General features: G+C 34.0%; 1 protein-coding gene and 1 pseudogene across 1 annotated transcript; one reads left to right on the forward strand and one right to left on the reverse strand.

The window, feature by feature from the left end:
- The first annotated feature begins 1,277 nt into the window (after positions 1–1,277).
- Positions 1,278–17,804, forward strand: HSD17B13 (hydroxysteroid 17-beta dehydrogenase 13). The gene is given in 8 exon segments (XM_011356321.1): positions 1,278–1,487; positions 5,795–5,902; positions 6,848–6,979; positions 8,480–8,582; positions 9,002–9,006; positions 10,343–10,479; positions 12,597–12,713; positions 17,714–17,804. Coding segments are annotated over 8 exon segments (903 nt in total).
- Positions 3,221–4,250, reverse strand: LOC105289608 (annotated as a pseudogene).
- Positions 17,805–18,517: the final 713 nt, after the last annotated feature.

Genomic DNA, 18,517 nt, shown 5'->3' on the forward strand with positions numbered 1-18,517 from the left:
ATCCCTGGTAACCACCATTCTACTTTCTATCTCTGTGTATTTGACTATTCTAGATACCTCGTATTAGTGGAATCATACAATACTTGTCCTTTTGTGTCTGGCTTATTTCACTTAGCATAACATTTTCAAGGTTCATCCGTGTTGTAGCATGTACTAGAATTGCATTCCTTTTTTAGGGATGAATAATATTGCATTGTATGTATATAACGCATTTTGTTTATCCATTCATCTATTGATGGGCACTTGGATAGTGTCTGCTTTGGGATATTGGAAATAACACAACTTTTTTTTATCATAATTTATTCATTAATTCTCTCATTTATTTGGTTTTCAGTAAACATTTATTAAATATTCATAAATTCACCAAGCGCTGTAACTAGATAGTAGGTTACAAAGATAAAACAATTAAAGGGACTGCTGTTGAACTTTTTTACTAAATATAAAATAAAGCTATTTAAATTAAGTAGCTTTTGAGATTTCTGTAACATATGTTGGGCCTTGGGCTTAGTGCTTTGATACTGAGAACAAGAAAAGTGTTTCAGAGTTTGGCCAGCAAAACAGACCAATAGGAGGTATACATGAAGTGATTTACTGCAGAGTTGGCTCACATGATATTGTGTCTGGCTAGGCAAGTCCTAAATCTGGAAGGCAAGCTCTCCAAGCTAGCACTGCTGCACTCGGGCTGTAGCTGCTGTCATAGGCAGAATTTCTGTAACACCACCTTTAAGTGGAGACTTCTGGCTCATTGTCTAATGCTCTTTCCCAAATTATCACAAGGAAACAGTGCTTTATATAGCGTACATTCTCCCCTAAACTAAAGAGGTTTTCAGGGAAATGGGCATCTCATGTAAAATGATGAGCTAACTGAAATTGCTGCTGAGCTTGGTTGGCCCATACTTTAAGTTTCTTAAAAACAATATCTCTACTTTTTTCCTTTTCCTTCATTAAAAAAACAAGTTTACAGAGATACCAGTAGCTGATGCAATAACTAGAATTATTTGTTAATCACAGTACAAAACTGCTTCTCAGACAAGCAATTCCATAGATCAGTTTACCAAGGATTCATTCCCTTGACGCTGTACCAAGCTATTACTGGCAACCGGCACTACTTCCAAAGTTCGATGTAACACGCCCCTTAGAATATATAGCCTGCCTGCAAATATGGTTTAAATCAATACCTGGAGCACAGCTCTTCCCCAGAATTCTGTCCAAAAGGGTGGTTCTCTGCTGGGACTAAAGAAGGACTGAGCCAGAGGAGACGCGAACAGAGCAGAACCATGAACCTTGTCTTGGATCTCCTCCTGCTTCTTGCCACCATCATTTATTCCTACTTGTAATCCTTGGTGAAGATTTTCATTCCAAAGAGGAAAAAATCTGTAGCTGGAGAGATTGTTCTCATTACAGGAGCTGGGCATGGGATAGGAAGAATGATTGCCTATGAATTTGCAAAACAGAAGAGCAAACTGGTTCTGTGGGATATTAATAAGGTAATGAATTCATTTGGCCATCTTCTAAAGTCACAAAGTAAGACATAAAAAATTATTTAAAAAAAAATTATTTAAAAAATTGTTTAAAAAATTATTTGACTTAACATCTGCTTAGCTTTGTATTTTTCTTTTTCAAAGTTTCGATAACTAAGTTCCTTGGAATCTTTTTCTATAGATGCATCAAGACAGGTTGATGAAAAGAACATAATTAAGACCTAAGCAGTGATTTTTATGCCATGACAAATAGGTTGATAACACAGACTCAGATGCCAGGCTAATTCCAAGCTGTTTAACTTGGGCAGTCACTGAATTTCTCTGGGCCTCTGTCTTTTTATCTCTATAAAAAAGGTAATACCTCATGGGATGGGCAAGAATGAGTTAGCAAACTATAGCTAATGGGCCAAACCTAGCCCATGGTCTGAATTTTGAGCAAGGAATATATTTTTTTACATTTTTAAAGGGTTATCAGAGCAAAAACTAAACAAAGTAAAAAAGAAGAAGGTGAGACAGACCTCTAAGTGCTTCCTCTCAACCCTAAAATATGTACTATTTGGCTTTTTAAAGAAACAAAATGCCAACCCCTGGGCAAGATGATTCATTGAGTAAATATTTTAAGTGCCAATGCTTGGCTGTAGTAGACATCAGTTGGTTAAATAAAACCTATATGCACTGAGTCGGGCTTTCTTCAGGGCATTCATACTTTTCTTGTACTCTTATTTGTAAACACCATATTAACTATTCAAAATAAAACCGAAGTAACTGAAATTTTGTATCATTTTCCCCGAACTTGTGAATTCTGGTAAGGCCACAAACATATGCACAGAAAAAGTGTTTAAAGGAATTTAAGATTAGAAAAATTGTGAAGGTTGTTTCAAGAATCAGATTACAGTGAGATTTTAGTTGCCATTATCACTTTCTCATGTTCTTTGCTGCCATGTATAGTTGACACCTATTTCCTTTTTTTTTCTTTCGTAGTCGAGATTTTATTAGTTGATTTGAGGATAAATAAACAGTTGTTCAATGTGTACACTATTCTTAACATATGTACCAAAAGGCTAAAAAGTCATGTATTTGTGATTCTTTTCTAAACAGTTATTCCAGTGACTTTCCAGCTTAAAATTTGGAGGCTAATTTTAATACCAGTATCTTCAAATTGTTATTCGAAGGTCCTACTAATTCACAATTTAATAACATATACATTACATAATCAAAATTTCAATTTTTCACAGCACATTAACAAAGTTACTAGGAAAACTGAATGACCACCACCAAAGATGCTACAGCGTGCACAAAATTTTGACAGGGAAAGCCAAGAACAAGGAGTGGTTTTCCTTAGAAAATAGTTCTAACAAAAACATGGGAGTAGAAAGAATTTAAAATGTCCAAGACATATTAATGCATGACTGACTCCAAATTGCCATTTAGTATGCTTTATATTATAGGATGTAAAAACTACTCCCATCTAGGGAAAGTTACACCCAAGACAATCAAAGCCTCCCATATTCAATATTCCACTATTTTCTGATTGTATAAAAAAAAAAAAAACCAACAAATGATTTCACCTCTTAAAAAAAAAATTTACACTTAAAAAATGGGATGAAATGGAATTCCCTTCTTAAAAAATGTTTCTAGAGCTACTAAAACTTTTGCATTCACAAAATAGTTGATAAAAATGTTTCTCTGGATTGTTCAAGAAGCGGGACGCAACCACTGATAAGACGTGGTATGTGGTATTAGTCTGACTTGGCTTCTTTCTATCCTGCTTCTTCAGAGGCTGGACTCTCCTCGTTTTGAGTTTCCCCGTTTTCTGCAGTAAGTCTTCTTTAGTTTCTCGGTTAGCCACTTCCGCCTGTTTTTCCTTTTGATCCCCTTTTCCTTTTAGTTTACACTTTTTTGTCTGCAGATTCATCCTTTCCTCGTCTTTTATGGCTTCGTTTCCAATTTTGCAGAAGCAGGTTTAGCTGACCACTTGGCGGGCCTCTTCTTGGGGCACCCTCGGAGGAGCTGATTTTCCTCTTGGTCACTGCGGGCGCGGGGTGGCGGGGAGGGTGGAGGTGCGGGAGCAGCGTGCCTGGTGCCTGCGGGCCGCCACACACCTGCAACGCTGGGCTCCTTGGCAGCTGCCGTTCCTCCCGCTGCTAGAGCTACTGGGCGACACATATTTTCTTAAGGCCTTCAAAAGTATCTCTTGAACTTAGAAAACTAGTTCTTCTCCGGTTCTTTCTAGATAGTGAAGAATGTTATACAAAGAAAAGTTATACATTTTTATATAACAGATATGAGCATTTATATAATAGACACTAAGTTAATATACATGAAAGTGATTTGTCATTGGTTTGGTTCATGAAGAGATTCCAATGAACTTTCTAGAAGAGGACAAGATTTACAAATTGAAAAATTGTTCTCGGCATTTATCAAAAAATATGAAACAGTATAAACTCATGAAAATCTTTATGAAATCTAACCTTTAGATCTCTTTCTAGATGTGTATTTTGTGTATTTATTACATTTTTAAAATATATTTTAAAATTTCCAGTGACAAGTGAAAAGCAAAATGAGAAAGTACTACTATTAAAAATGACTTAAATAAGATTCTGTCTGAAGGATGGGTCTCCTAACCTCCCAAGGTCTCTTCGAATCCTTGACTTTTATGGTTAAACATTTAAAGTATTAAATGATCCACCCTTCACCTGTAAATGTAACTTAGATCTCCTTTACCAACTGCCTTTGTGTTACAGCTGGCTTCTTTTGCCTTAGAGCCATGTTAGCAGTTTGCTCTCTTCCCCTCTAAATCGTTACTTGAGGAACAGTGGGATAAGTGGAGCAAACAATGAACACTGGAGTTGACGCTAAAGCAAGCAATTTGCTTACAAAAAGACAAGGCATTACAATTTGCAGTGCTCTATTCTAGCTCAATAAAAGCATCTGATGAAAGCTCTGGTTAACAATGCTCTCTGCTGGCCTTGAATTTAGAGACAAAAGAGTGTCTAATGGTTCTTGTAATCTGGAAATGAGTAAGTTATCAGCTGAAGCCTAGACTGGTAAACAACACTCCTGTCCTCCCTCTTTACTCTTCTGTAAGCCCCCAGGGGTCTATGAAGGGACATTGGCTCTGTGACTAAGCTTCCTAATTTCTATTCTTTTCTTTTCTTTGGGATTTCAGCTGTTGCTCCAGGGTATAGTCCACTCTAGTGAAATTCAAAGAACCTAGGGAGGCAACACTGGCTAATGAAGATCACCTGCCACACATTTGGCAACCGCCCTGAATAACAGCTATACCACTAACATCTCAACATGTGAAAAGGGCTTTTCATGTGTCCTTGCCCCTTCATCACAGAGAAGAGTTTACAAATTGTGAGAGGAAAAAGTATGATTTTTAAAACCCTATAATCTTCTCTATAAAAGTCAACAGATGTCAAAACTTTAAAAAAATTCTAATTTTCAAGAAATGCCAGGTCAAGAAACATCAGGGCAATTTCATCTTAGGAAAGAGATCTTTGAATTTAGAGTGAAAATAAATTGCTGTCTCCATGTCCTGGATTTATATGCGAAGTTATTACATAAGTGAGAAATCTATCCAGTGGCCCTTGCCCATTTTCACACCAGAACACTTGAAGAATATAATATTATATCCTCAAGAGTAGTAGGACTGTCTCCCTATGAAAGTCTTCCTCTAATAAGGATTCTTCTTTCTCTTTCTTTTTTAGAAGGTTAAATCAGAACCATCAATAAAAGTATGATAGGCAGAGGTATGTATACTATAGTTTAAGATTACCACTAGTTTAAAATTGCTACTTGGTACTTAACTGCCTATTATATAGTTGGTGCTCAACAAATAAATGTTAAATGAATTGTTGAGTTTTCTTTTCTTCTCCATACTCAAACACTCAAACATCTCCTTTCATGACACCACATTGAGCAACATATTTCAAGCATGTTCTTCAGGCTCTGAGAGTAGCCTGCTTTTAGAAACTGCCTCCTGGAGAACTAACCTAAGATGAAAAACTGGAGAAACGTAATTTTTTTTTTTTTTTTTTTTTTTTTTTTGCTTTGTGAAGAATGGCTAAGACTGTAGCAAACCAAGGTAAAAACACATAACTAATGAGCATTGATTCCCTCACAGAAAAGCCATGTATAACCTGTGCAAATTATGCCAGCAGTGTCTCTCATGAAATTTTCTTACAAATAAGGGGGACATTTTGGAGTTGAATTTTAATCCTTAAAAATCTTTATTCACCAATGCTTTCTCTCTCACTCTTGCCCTCTGACTGACCTACATCATTGTGAATTTTTTTTCCCAATGACAGCACGGTGTTGAGGAAACTGCAGCAAAATGTAGAAAACTAGGAGCCACTGCGTATGCTTTTGCAGTAGACTGCAGTAACCAAGAAGAGATCTATAAGTCTGTAAACCAGGTGAGACTTCAGGATACAAGTTTCTTCAAGTGATTTTTGTACTCACTGCCACTGACATGGAAAATGAAAATGTTCTTTATGACTGCCTGATTTAAATTAGATTTTTAGCCTTTGCTAACTGAGGTAGTTGTGTGAACAAGGAAAAACATACTTTTTCCTTGCATGTAATCCAGTCAACTCTGCCTATTATTATTGTTTCATATTATTAATCAATTTCATTCTGATCAGAAACTTGAGTGCTTCGGCAGCTCATATACTAAAACTGATTAGAAGCTTGAGCAGTGGTATAGAGAAAAAAAATCTATCACCAAGAAAAAGGATCACTTTCTAGTTTTATTTCACTCTGTTACTATTCTAGTAATTTTTTTTCCTTTTATTTCCTTTGCGGGATTTAATTTATGTTGATGCTAATTTAGTCCTCCATAGAAAATATCATCTCAAAAATTATTGTAAAAATCTTAAAAGAATAAATATCAACTACAATGAACCAAGCACTTTGATAAGCTACTGAATTCTTTAATCACTGCAATAACCATGTTAACCTTGACAGATGAGCAAATTGAAGCTCAGCGAGGTTAAGTCAGACCAAAGTCAAGTAGCTAGTATGTGGTGGAACAAGATTGCTCAATCAGCAATTTAAAAATGTTTGGTGAGAATTTATATATCAATTAATCAACACAAATTTAATTTCATTTTATTGACGAGCTTTAAAAATCCATGATGTTCTGGGTACTGAAATTTAGATGTTAAAAAAATTAAAAACAGTTTACTAGCTTTATGACAGTGTTTCCTTTACATCTACTATTTGGGCTAAAGCTCTTTCCTGCCTAAACTCTGAGAAATGTCATCAAATAGAATAAAGAATCTAATTTTTGGATGATATCAGCCCCCAAACTTTGAGTTTCTATAACACACCCAATGAATGTGATCTTTCCACTTCAAAAGGTGAAGAAAGAGGTGGGTAATGTAACCATTGTGATGAATAATGCTGGGGTAATATATCCAGCTGATCTTCTTAGTACCAAGGATGAAAAGATTACCAAAACATTTAAGGTCAACATCCTAGGCCATTTTGGGGTGAGTATGAGCCAGAAACATTTCTTATCTATTCATGTTTAATACCTCCTCTTAAGGTACATGACATTCATAATTGAGTTCATATTATTCTGGGTGGAGACTGGTTAGATCTTTACCTTAAATGAAGATTTATCAAATTAGTTTGAGTGGAAGAGTCTCTGACAGAAGGGCACAGAGTTCTAGGGAAAAAAACTCACCAAAATATAGGTTAGTCTGTCTTATCCACCAGTATCTAACACAAAGCCTGGCCCAAAGAAATATTTATTGGAATTTGCTAAGGATTGTCAGTGTATATTGTTTTAGTGCTTTAGAGAAAATACATGTAGTGTACATTCATTTGTGAATGTATGTGTGTGTATACATACATTCATGTCATGGAATTTTAGAACTGAATAAGGATAATAGAAATCACAGCTCGGATATATACAGGGATTGAGGATTCTTTTGGGTGGGACTTTGAGACCAGCTCTAGATCCATACTGGAACTTAGAAAGACCTATTATAATTGGCTAGTTTTATGGGAGACTGAAGTATTCCTATGTAGAAATCATTTATGTAAATTAATCTATCAGTGCCTCAATATTAGTGTAGAACCTAGGACAAAACTGGATCCTGAAAGAGAGAAGAAAAAGAGAGATGTATCCCACCATCTTTCCTAGCCCCTCATACATGCTAATGAGAGCTAATTATTATGCCTACCAAACTACATGGAGACTTCATATATTAGTAATCTATAGTGGCATAACAAATTATACCAATGCTTAGTGACTTAAAGCAACACAATAAGCATTCATTTTCATCTCACAGTTTCTGAAAGTTGGGAATATTGGGGATGGCTTGGTTTGGCAGTTCTGTCTCTTTGAATTTTCATAGGGTCCATAGGGTGGATTTATAAAATTCTCATAAAATATTATTGATATTTCTCATAAAATAGTAAAGCTTCTTAGAGATTAAGACTGTTTGTTTCCTATAACATCAACGTGTAATACACATTTAGATACTAAATCTAATCATATTGCACAATGATTGTGGGTCAGTACAAAACTCTTAGCTTGTTCTACACAACTGTCTTGTCTAATCACAGGATTTCAGCTCTTCTCATTAGAATGATAAAGCCTCAAACCCCCCAAAATTACATGATACCAAATTACCATGAGGAATTTTTTTTTCAGTTCTGAAAACTCTGAATTTTTTCCTTAGTAATATTTTTAGATGACATATCCATAAAGGAGATATTTGATTCCCTTTGAGGGGAAGAAGGGGAAATATTAAGATGAATTATTAGCATGTGATATGCAGGGCACAGCACTCAATGCCAGCTCAGACCAATATATTTTAATCTTTTTCATTTCTATCATTGTATAGAAGTAATATGAAACTTGGCACATATTTCATTGAAAAAATTGTCTCAAATGCCATTTTGTCTTAAAAATAAAACTACTTGATTTGGGAACTTAACAGCTATGTATTGTTTCTCTTCTTTCTGCAATGACCCTTAAGATCACAAAAGCACTTCTTCCATCAATGATGAAGACAAATCATGGCCACATTGTCACAGTGGCTTCAGGGGCCGGCCATATGGGGTTTACTTATGCTATTCCATGTTGGTAAGTAGTATTTTCCAGCAGTGTTATATATTTTTATATTTTTAAGAGTTTATTAGACCTCAAATTCCAATCCTCAAAGCAGGGTAATTAGGAATTAAAGAGATTATCAAGTAATTTAAAATAAACTTTTTAAAAAAAATGACTTCTAAAACAATGAAACTGGCTTTAATTATTTAAAATATTTTAAGATTTTTGAAATCTCCTCTGTAGAGTTATGAAAGAAAACAGTGATGCCGAACATGTTTCTATTATATCCTGGAATGAGTAGATGTTGATAAAGGAAACAGGGAATCTACAGACTAAGAAGCCAAATGTACAGGAGTCCTAATGAACATAAATCTATGGCCTGGACGCTCAAGATAAGCTAACAAGAGTGACCCTGAGATCAAAACATTTTCCAGTGTGCTTGGAAAAGATTGTGTGTGTGTGTGTGTGTGTGTGTGTGTGTGTGCGCGCGCGAGAGAGAGAGAGAGAGAGAGAGAGAGAGAGAAATTGATTGATTGATTGATTGATTGATTGATTAAGGCTCTACCTGATATAAGAGATCTAGATAGCATACTCCACGCTCTACCAAGGACGTAGAGAGAAAGAGGTGGAGGACCCTAAGGATACATTATTTGCAAAACTACTTTTTCCTTGTAAACTCCTCTAATGGCATCTTATTTTCTTACTTCTGCTTTATATCAACCTCACAGAAAATTTAACTTGTTAACATTTGGCCAGTTCTTTTTGTAACTGCCAACACATGTGTATAACTGTGTGGATAGATAGTTAGTTGATCTATTATTTACTAATACATTCATATAAATTCAAGTTTAAATTTAGTCATAGATCAGATTATTTCCAAAACTAAATGCAGTCATGGATATAGTTAAATTTCAACATAGGTTACAGTGCCATGGCACACACATATAGTTGTTTCAGGGTGCTTCTACCATCTTAAAACACAAATAAGAATTTCACAGATTAAATTTTTGCTATTGTTTTAGTGTTTACAAATGTGGAAACCCAATGTAATAATAATATTCCCTTTTTCCTTCTCCCTTAAGAAAGCGGCCTTTAACTTTATTGTTTATTGTCACCTGGGTCAAAAAATATTAACATTTATATAGATCTTTATAGATCATAAAGTTATTATACATATGCTATTTGATTTAATCCTCAAGTCAGCCTTATATTTTATCTGCATTTTAAATATCAGAAAATCGAAGAAGATAAAACTGTGCTGAAAGGTTGCAAACATACCCACACCACCTGAAGTCTTTTGACTCCAGATCATCACAATAAAATTAAGAAGCCAAAGTGTCAAGAGAGAAACTATCAACTCAGTTTCAAGAGAAAGAACTGTGCAGAATTCCACAGAACTTTGTCCATACAAATATTAGTTATATAGTTTTTCTAAATATGTTTTTCCTGATTCACATTTCTCAAAATAAAAACAGTAATAAAAACCGATTAGAAAACAGTTTGAAGATTGAATAGAAAACCTTACATGAAGGATGGAAAAGTGAGCAGTAAGCAAATCAATAAAACTTATTAGGATTTGTCCTATTGTTATCACTGCTGATTAAGAAATTGATGCATTCAGAATTCTGTGAGATCATATAAGAAAATGTAAATGAAAATGAAAGACCCAGTGGATGATTTGGGGGTTTGGTTTCTACTTGTGCTCAAACCAAATCAACACTGCCTTCTCACAGAAGGCTAAGAAGTGTTTCACTTACCGTAGCAATGATGGTGGATAATTCTCTTACAGTTCCAGCAAATTTGCTGCGTTGGCTTCCACAGAGCTCTGACGTTAGAACTTGAAGCCCTGGGAAAAACTGGTATTAAAACCTCATGTCTCTGCCCAGCTTTTGTGAATACTGGATTCACCAAAAACCCAAGCACAAGGTGAGGTCAAAATGAAGTTAAAATGGGACTATAGCATGGGAAAATGATATGGAAACCATATAAGAAATTTTGGGGTGGGCTAACTGAGAAAACGAAAAAGAAAAAAAGAAAAATATTTTTTCTTATTAATGTTATTGTATTGCCTTTAAGTTTTTACTTTGAAATTAGATGAACAAAGGTTAAAAAAACACAGTAGGGACTTGGCAGGAATGATCAGCTGCCAATGAATTAAGCAATTGGGTATTTGTGTTCAGGTGAAAGGCATGCAAGTGTCCTCTCCTGGAAACCACACTCCCAAAATGAATGTTACCTAACATCCTCCTCTCCCATTAGTGATTCATCCTCCTCAAATAGAAGGACGAATCCCATCATTTACAGCACCAGCTAAAATGGTAGCATAAAATACTGTAACATTTTCCAAACTTGCCTGATCCTAAGAACTTCATTAAAACAACAATGTTCGTAGGCTCTTCCTGAGAGATTCTAATTCAGTAGGCAGGGATAAACTCCAAGAATAAGATGTTTTGTTGTTCTGTTTTGTTTTGTTTTTGTTTTGTTTACTAGCATACCAGGTGAGTCTGGAAATAGGTTTGGAATCATTGATATATTAAATATAACCGCATGCATTTGGTCACTGTTACTGCCCCGTTCTCCTTAACAATGCAAATGTTCGTAGGAGCAGCTAAATTGAGTCCCTAACCCCGTAGTCTGCAAGTACTTTATGTCTGGTAAGGGAGGATTCGAATACATAAGAGAAGAGAAATTAGTCCTGAGAGGAAAGGGGAAAAGCAGAGAGGTGAGGACAAGGGCTCTAAAATTAAGCCACCTGCTTCACAAATTTGCCTCAAATTCTAGTATATATTCTGCTGCAGGTTAACAAAATATACTAAGCTCACAAATCTGAAGCCAATTACTTATTGGAAGGGAATTAGTCCTAAATATATTTATTCAAAAGAGCTAATAAATTCCCTTTTAAGCTCAGCCTCAGTTGAAGCTACTGACTCTGAAATTTTGAATGAGATGTGTTGTCTCTGGAGCTGTGTTCATTTCCTGGCGGTAAAGTCATTGACAATGTTAGAGCAGAGTACTGAACAAGTACACAAGATATAAGTAAATACTGTGGTACAGTTGGAACTACTGGCTTTGCTTTTCTTAAAAGGAAATTTGGATTTCCTTGGCAAAGGTTAAAATGTTCATATACTAATGTCAGGCTTGGCTCAGAGACCGGGTCAATGGAACTAAGCAAAAGAAACCTGGCAGGGAGGAGGCAGAACCCAATAATTTAGAAAAGTATTGATTTGTGTTACTCTCTGCTGACTTACTCCACTCAATGCCATGGAAACTTCAATCACATAATAATCTATAATGAATCTCAGAATATCTCAGGGAAGAAAGTTATAATATTCACTGCTTTCTTAGCTCCTTTACACATTTTTATTCACTGGCCAATCGGTCCAGGCCTAGACATCTGAACTTCGGTGCAATACATTCAATCCCTTTATTTTTTAATTTCCTGTCATCTTGCACTCACCACACTGGGCCTGTGCTTATGAATACTTCTCAAGAATCCATGTACACAGTCTTCAGTATAAGCAAGTTCACATCTCCAGTCGTAATGTAATACTCCCTGTGTACATCTCAACTCTCATTAAACTGCAGCCTAAGCAAGTCGGAGGCGAATCCCAAGTATTAAATGCCCTCAAAACAATCCAGCTTTATGGGATCCCACCACAAGAAAGAAAGTATACTTAGCTAGAAAATTCCCTCCTTGTATCCAACAAGCTCTGAGGAAAGATGTCAGACGTTTCCTTTCCATCCCATGATTAATCTCCCCCACTACTCTTCATTGCCTGTCTCCTCTTCTACCATGTAATTTCATTCCACCACTTTTGATATTTTAACTGAGTCAGCATGAAACACACCTACTGGATGTGAAAGTGTTAAGACTGTGATAACAAAACATCAACATGGCATTGGGGGTGGTGAGGATGGCAGGTGTCATTTGTGCAGTTAATATGGAAACATTTAAAATCCTGATTTGGTGAAAAGATAAGTTAATTTTCCTATCTTAGTTAATTCATAAACAACAACAAAACTTTTTTTCTTTTTAATTACAGACTATGGCCTCTATTGGAGCCAGAAGAAGTTGCAAGAACCTTGATAAATGGAATACTCATCAATAAGAAAATGATTTTTGTCCCATCGTATATCAGTACCTCTCTAATACTAGAGAAGTAAGTACAAAAACACCTAAAATACTAAAATACCAAAGAGCTAACACTATAAGGAGTATTTCAGTTGTGAAAGACTCCATGCCTGGGGAGAGCAGTTAAGTTTCCTCTGTTATGGACTTACATAATCTGTAAAAAGAAAGTGATTCATTTTTCTCTACCACAGCTACCATCTCCTCCCAATCTTTCCCAGAGACTATTATAACTAAAGAAAAGACAGTTTAAAGAGAATACAAAATAGGGAAGTAGTTGCAAATAAAAAGTCTATTTTTAAAAAAGCCCGTTGGGGTTTTGATTGAGATTGCATTGAATACATAGATCAATTGGGGGGAGAATTGACATATTAACAATATTGGGTCTTCCCACCCAAGAACACATAGAACATAATATGTCTTTTTTTTTTTCATTTTCTTCAATATCTCTACACAATATTTTGTAGTTTTACTGTATAAGTCTTACACATCTTTTGTTAGGTTTATCCCAAAGTAGTTTATGTTTTTGATGCTATTGCAAATGGCATTTTAAAAAAACTTTTTATTTTCATTTTTGTTGCTAGTATTTATTTGATTTGCATTTTGATCTTGTATTTAGCAATCTTGCTAAACTCACTTCTGGTAGCTTTTTTTGTAGATTCTAATAGGGTTTTTTTTTTTTTTTACATAGATGATCATATTTTCTGCAAATAAAAACACGTTTACTTCTTCCTTTCCAATCTTTATGGTTTATTTTTTCTTCATGCCTTATTACACTGGTTAGAAAGAATCTCCTATGTAATGTCAGATAGAATTGGTGAAATCACACATCCAAGTGTTCTTCCTTATCTTAAGAGGAATATATTCAATTATTTTATAATTAAGTATAATGCTAGCTGTACATTTTTTTCATAGATGCTCTCTATCAGGTTGAGGATTTTTGTCAAATGTTTTTACTGAATATATTGGTCTTATGGTCTTTCCATTTAATTTGGTTAAATGGTGAATTACACTGATTGATTTTAAAGACTAAACCAACCCTGCATTGTAATACTGTGATGTCATTGTCTGATTTTCTATCAGGATAATACTGACTCAGAATGAGTTAGAAAGTATTCCCTCTTCTCTCTTCCAGAATAGCTTGTGTGAGATTGGTTTTATTTCTTCTTTAAAAAAATTTGGTGAAATTCATCAGTGAGGCTATCTGGTACTGCTGTTTTCTTTATGGGAAAGTTTGTAACTATAAATTTAATTTCTTTAACAGCTATAGAGCTATTCAGGCTACTAATTTATTTTGGTAATTTGTCTATTTTATCTAAGTTGTTGAACTTATTGGCATAAACTTGTTCAAAATGTTTTCTTCTTTTATTTTTAATATTTTTAGAATCTTTCATTCCTGATGTTGGTAATTTGTGTTTTCTCTCTTATTTTATTCTTATCAGTCTAGCTAGAGGTTTATCAATATATTGATCTGTTTTAAAAAAACTAGCATTTAGTTTAATTAATTTTTTTCTCTATTTTTTTGTGTTCTAGTTCATTAATTTGGGTTCTGATCTTTATTATTGCTTTTATTCTGGTTACCTTCCATTTAATTTTTTTCTTTTTATAGTTTATTAACATGGACATTGAGTTCATTGATTTTTTTCAAATAGCCATATGCTATATGTTATAAATGTTCCCCTGTACTGCTTTAATTCTATCCCTCATATTTTGACATATGTTTTCATTTACATTTTGTTCAAAATACTTTCTAATTTCCCTTTCCTATCATGGGTTATTTAGAAGTGCATTTTTTAGCTTCTAAATATTTAGAGATTTTATAGAAGTTTTTCTGCTACTGATTTCTAATTTAATTCCTTCGTATGACTTGAATATTTGAAATTTATTGAGACATGTTTAAGCTCAGAACATGATATATCTTGGTAAGCATTCTATGTGCGCCTAAAAAAAAAGAGTATTCTCTGTTGTTGAGTGTTGTATAAATATTAGTTTAGGTTAAATTGGTTGATAGTGTTGTTCAGGTTTTCTGTATCTTTACTGATTTTCTGTCTATTCTTTTTATCAATTATTGAGAGGAATCTTGAAATCTCGAACTATAATTTTGAATTTGTCTATTTTTCTTTGTACTTCTGTTTATTTTGCTTCATATATTTTGAAACCCTGTTATTATGTGCATAAGCATTGGGATTATTATGTCCTCTAGATGAAATGACCTCGTTTATCCCTGGTAACATACTTTGCTTTGAAATCTACTTTGTCTAATATTAATATAGCCACTCAGGCTTTTTTAAATTAATGTTATCTTAGTGTATCTTGTTCTATTCTTTTTCTCTTAACCTATTTATTTTCTTATATTTGAAATGTGTTTCTTGTAGGCAATATATAGTTGGGTCTTTTTTTTAATCCAATTTGACAATCTCTGCCTTTTAATTGAGGGTATTTAGACCGTTTGTATTTATGTGATTATATAGTAAGATTTAAAGCTAAATTTAAAGCTTACTATTTTTTTATTTGTTCCATTTATTTGTGTTTCCTTTTTTCTCTTCTTCTGCCTTCTTTTGGGTTAATTGTATTTAGGATATTTTTGCCTAATTAAATTTTTTATATTTCCATTTTATTTCCTTTATTGGCTTATTAGCTATAATTCTGTTTTTCTTGTTTTAGTGATTACTTTAGGGTTCATAGCATGCACCTTTAAATTATCACATTTTACCTTTAAATGATATCATGCCATTTCACCTATGGTCCAAGAACTTTACAATGTATACTTCTATTTCTTCCCTCTCAAGCTTTACACTATTGTTGTCATACATTTTATTTTTATGTTATAAAATACACACTACGTAGTTATTATTCTTGTTTAAACAGCCAGATATCCTTTTAAAGAGATTCAAATAACAAGGAAAATTCTTAAATATTTACCCGTGTAGTTAACATTTCTGACGCTCTTTATTAATTTGTGTAGATCTATATCTCCATCTGGTATTATTTCTCTTCTGCCTAATGGACATCTTTTAACATTTTGGGAGGAAGTCTGCTAGTTATGAATTCTTCTACCTTTTATATCTTTAACAAATTCTTTATTTTTCCTTAGTTTTTGAAAAACATTTTCAATGAATATGAAATTCTAGGTTGATAGTTTTTGTCTTTCAGTACTTAAATAATATTCTCTAACACCTCAATGATCTCCATCTCATCTTTGCTGAAGGCTGTTCTAACTGAAGGGAAGACAGTTTTAAAAGAGGAACAATATAGTTAAGTGATTAAGAATAAAAGCTCCACTTAGGATCAAAAACCACTCTACCACTTACTAGTTTTTGACCATGGACAAGTAACTTAACCTCTATGGCTTCAAATTTCTCACATCTATATAATTCTCATATTATATATATTATGTATAAATATATATATATAATTTAAAATGAGGATGGTGATAATACCACCTTTCTAAGTGTGCCATAAGAATAAAATAACATAATACAAGTAAAGCCCCTACCATTGAAAAGGTACAGAGTCAGATATTAAAGGCTTAGGAAGCAGAACTTATATAGAATGGTAAGAAGAAATATGATTATTTATCTAGAAGAGATAATCACTCAGCCTTCTAAAGGAGAGCTTATAATAAATTGAGATTATATCAATGTGACAATAGCTATTCTATCTTCATAGCCCTTGGGCCTTTCTGAAACAAATCAATGTAAACTATGCTAAACCTTGGAACAGAACAATTTAAGAATGTTGACAAACTGCATTGTTAATCCATATCAATATTCCATTTTAGCTTAAATAGACTAATGTAAGTTAATACAACCTCGACCTCAGAGCAACATCATCTCAAGAGTTGACTAAATTAGTGTCTTGGTGCTGAACACTGTAGCAAAGGAATTTAATGGGATTCCTACTCTCTTGTGGCTCAAAACAGGTCATGTTAATGTAGAAAAAAATCTAAAATCATAGCAGACTTGCTTATGACCAAGACAATATAGTTATTCTACCACAGAATAGGTGTCCCTGTACAATAAACCGGAGGCTTAAAATGTTTGGTATTATTGTGAAGCTGTCATGGTGGTTTGTTACTCAACAATGGAGATTTATTATTAATCTTTGCATTTAATTCCTTTTGCAGAAATAGACAATTCGTGAGCAGATACAATTACTAGCATGAAGGTTTCTTTGTGAGTGTAGTTAAAAAACCTGTAAAAATTCTATTCTTTTATTTGTCTTTCTCCCAGCCAGATCTTCCCTGACCCTTTGCTGATGCTTCCATCTTCCACTCTACTCACTCTCCACCCCAAGACAAGGAAATACAACTTGCATTAGTCAACAATACCAAACTGTTTTTCAGTATGACCTTCTTTACAGAATTTGTTGTCTGCCTTTCTTTCACCTGCCTTTCTTTCATCTGCCTACTCAAATCTTACCCGTCCTTGAATACACAGTTGTCCTTTGAAGCTTTCCTTTACTATTCCAACCCACATTAATCCTCCCTACATTTATAGCCCTTATTTAGAGATGCCTAATATTTTTCAATTATGTGTCAGAATGCCATCTTAGCCTCTAGGCTAAACAATAAGCTCCTCAAACATAGTAGTTGTTTTTAAAGTATTTTAGTCTACCTTATTATAGAGTGCATAATAGAGATTCAGTAAATATTTAAGGAGAGGTAGAGGGATGGATGGAATGGATTCTAGTGATGTCTCTATGAACTCTTAGCATCAAGATTCATTGACAGTTTCAGAAATAAGTCCAGACCTTCAATTAAGATCCTTACTCATATAAGATTTTACTAATATAAAATGAGAAGGTGAGAATACTGGTATATATCAGTGCTTTCTTTATATGTGCATAATGTTTGAACTATGAGTATTAAAAAACACAAAAAGAGAGGGAGAGGTAGATATGAAAGAAGACAGGAAGAACAGTGGAAAATTAAATGCAAACCAGATAATTCTTGGGTTATTTTAACTAATAACGAAAAAGGACTGTGGTGTCAAAGCTTTTAAATTAAAATTTTTTCATTTTTTTATACAGATTTCTTCCCGAACGTGCCTTGGCAGCTATAAATCATGTACAAAATACTCAGTTTGAAGCAACGGTTGGCCACAAAACCAAAATGAAATGAATTAATGAGCTCCAGTCAGAGCTATATGCACCTTAATGATGGGGATCTAAATTTAGAGTCAATGTTTCACGGCTTTATTTCACATTTTTCAATGCTGTCAATATTAAAAACATTGGTTTGGCATTAGCAGCAGTCAAATGAACAAGACTAATTACCTGTCTTTCTACTTCTCAAGAATATTAATGTAGTTTTAATACTCAGATCCTTTTTATATTCCATGCCTCTTAAAAACTTCTATTTTTACATAAACATACTTAAAAGGTAATTTTCCTTTAAGATATTTCATTTCTTCTTTCTCTGTTTAAAGGTGGAGAAAGCTACCTCCCTTAGAGTACATATAAAGAGAATTTATTTACACAGGGAATGTTTAAGACTGTCCGCAGTAGTGAGGCCACAAAATGTCAATGAGTACACAGCATGAACTAGTGATTAGAGTTCAAGTTTAAGCAGACAGCTGCGTTCCAAAAGACACACTTAACTTCTATGATATTCAATGTTTGGAAGCTTTCTCTAGCCTCTCCCATTTTCATCAGACTCAAAGAGTGCAACAGTATTCTGGACTTTCTCTCTGAATTCTGTCCCTTGGAGAGCTCTTATATCTACCAACTGTGGGCCTTCCATGCTGTCTGCTCTTTTCCTAATCTCTTTCTATCTTTCTTTTCATAATCTCTTAAAATACTATAACATTACAATAGATGACTCTTTTGAATCTT

Source organism: Pteropus vampyrus, unplaced genomic scaffold (assembly GCF_000151845.1).
Source record: "Pteropus vampyrus isolate Shadow unplaced genomic scaffold, Pvam_2.0 Scaffold25, whole genome shotgun sequence".
NCBI lineage: Eukaryota > Metazoa > Chordata > Mammalia > Chiroptera > Pteropodidae > Pteropus > Pteropus vampyrus.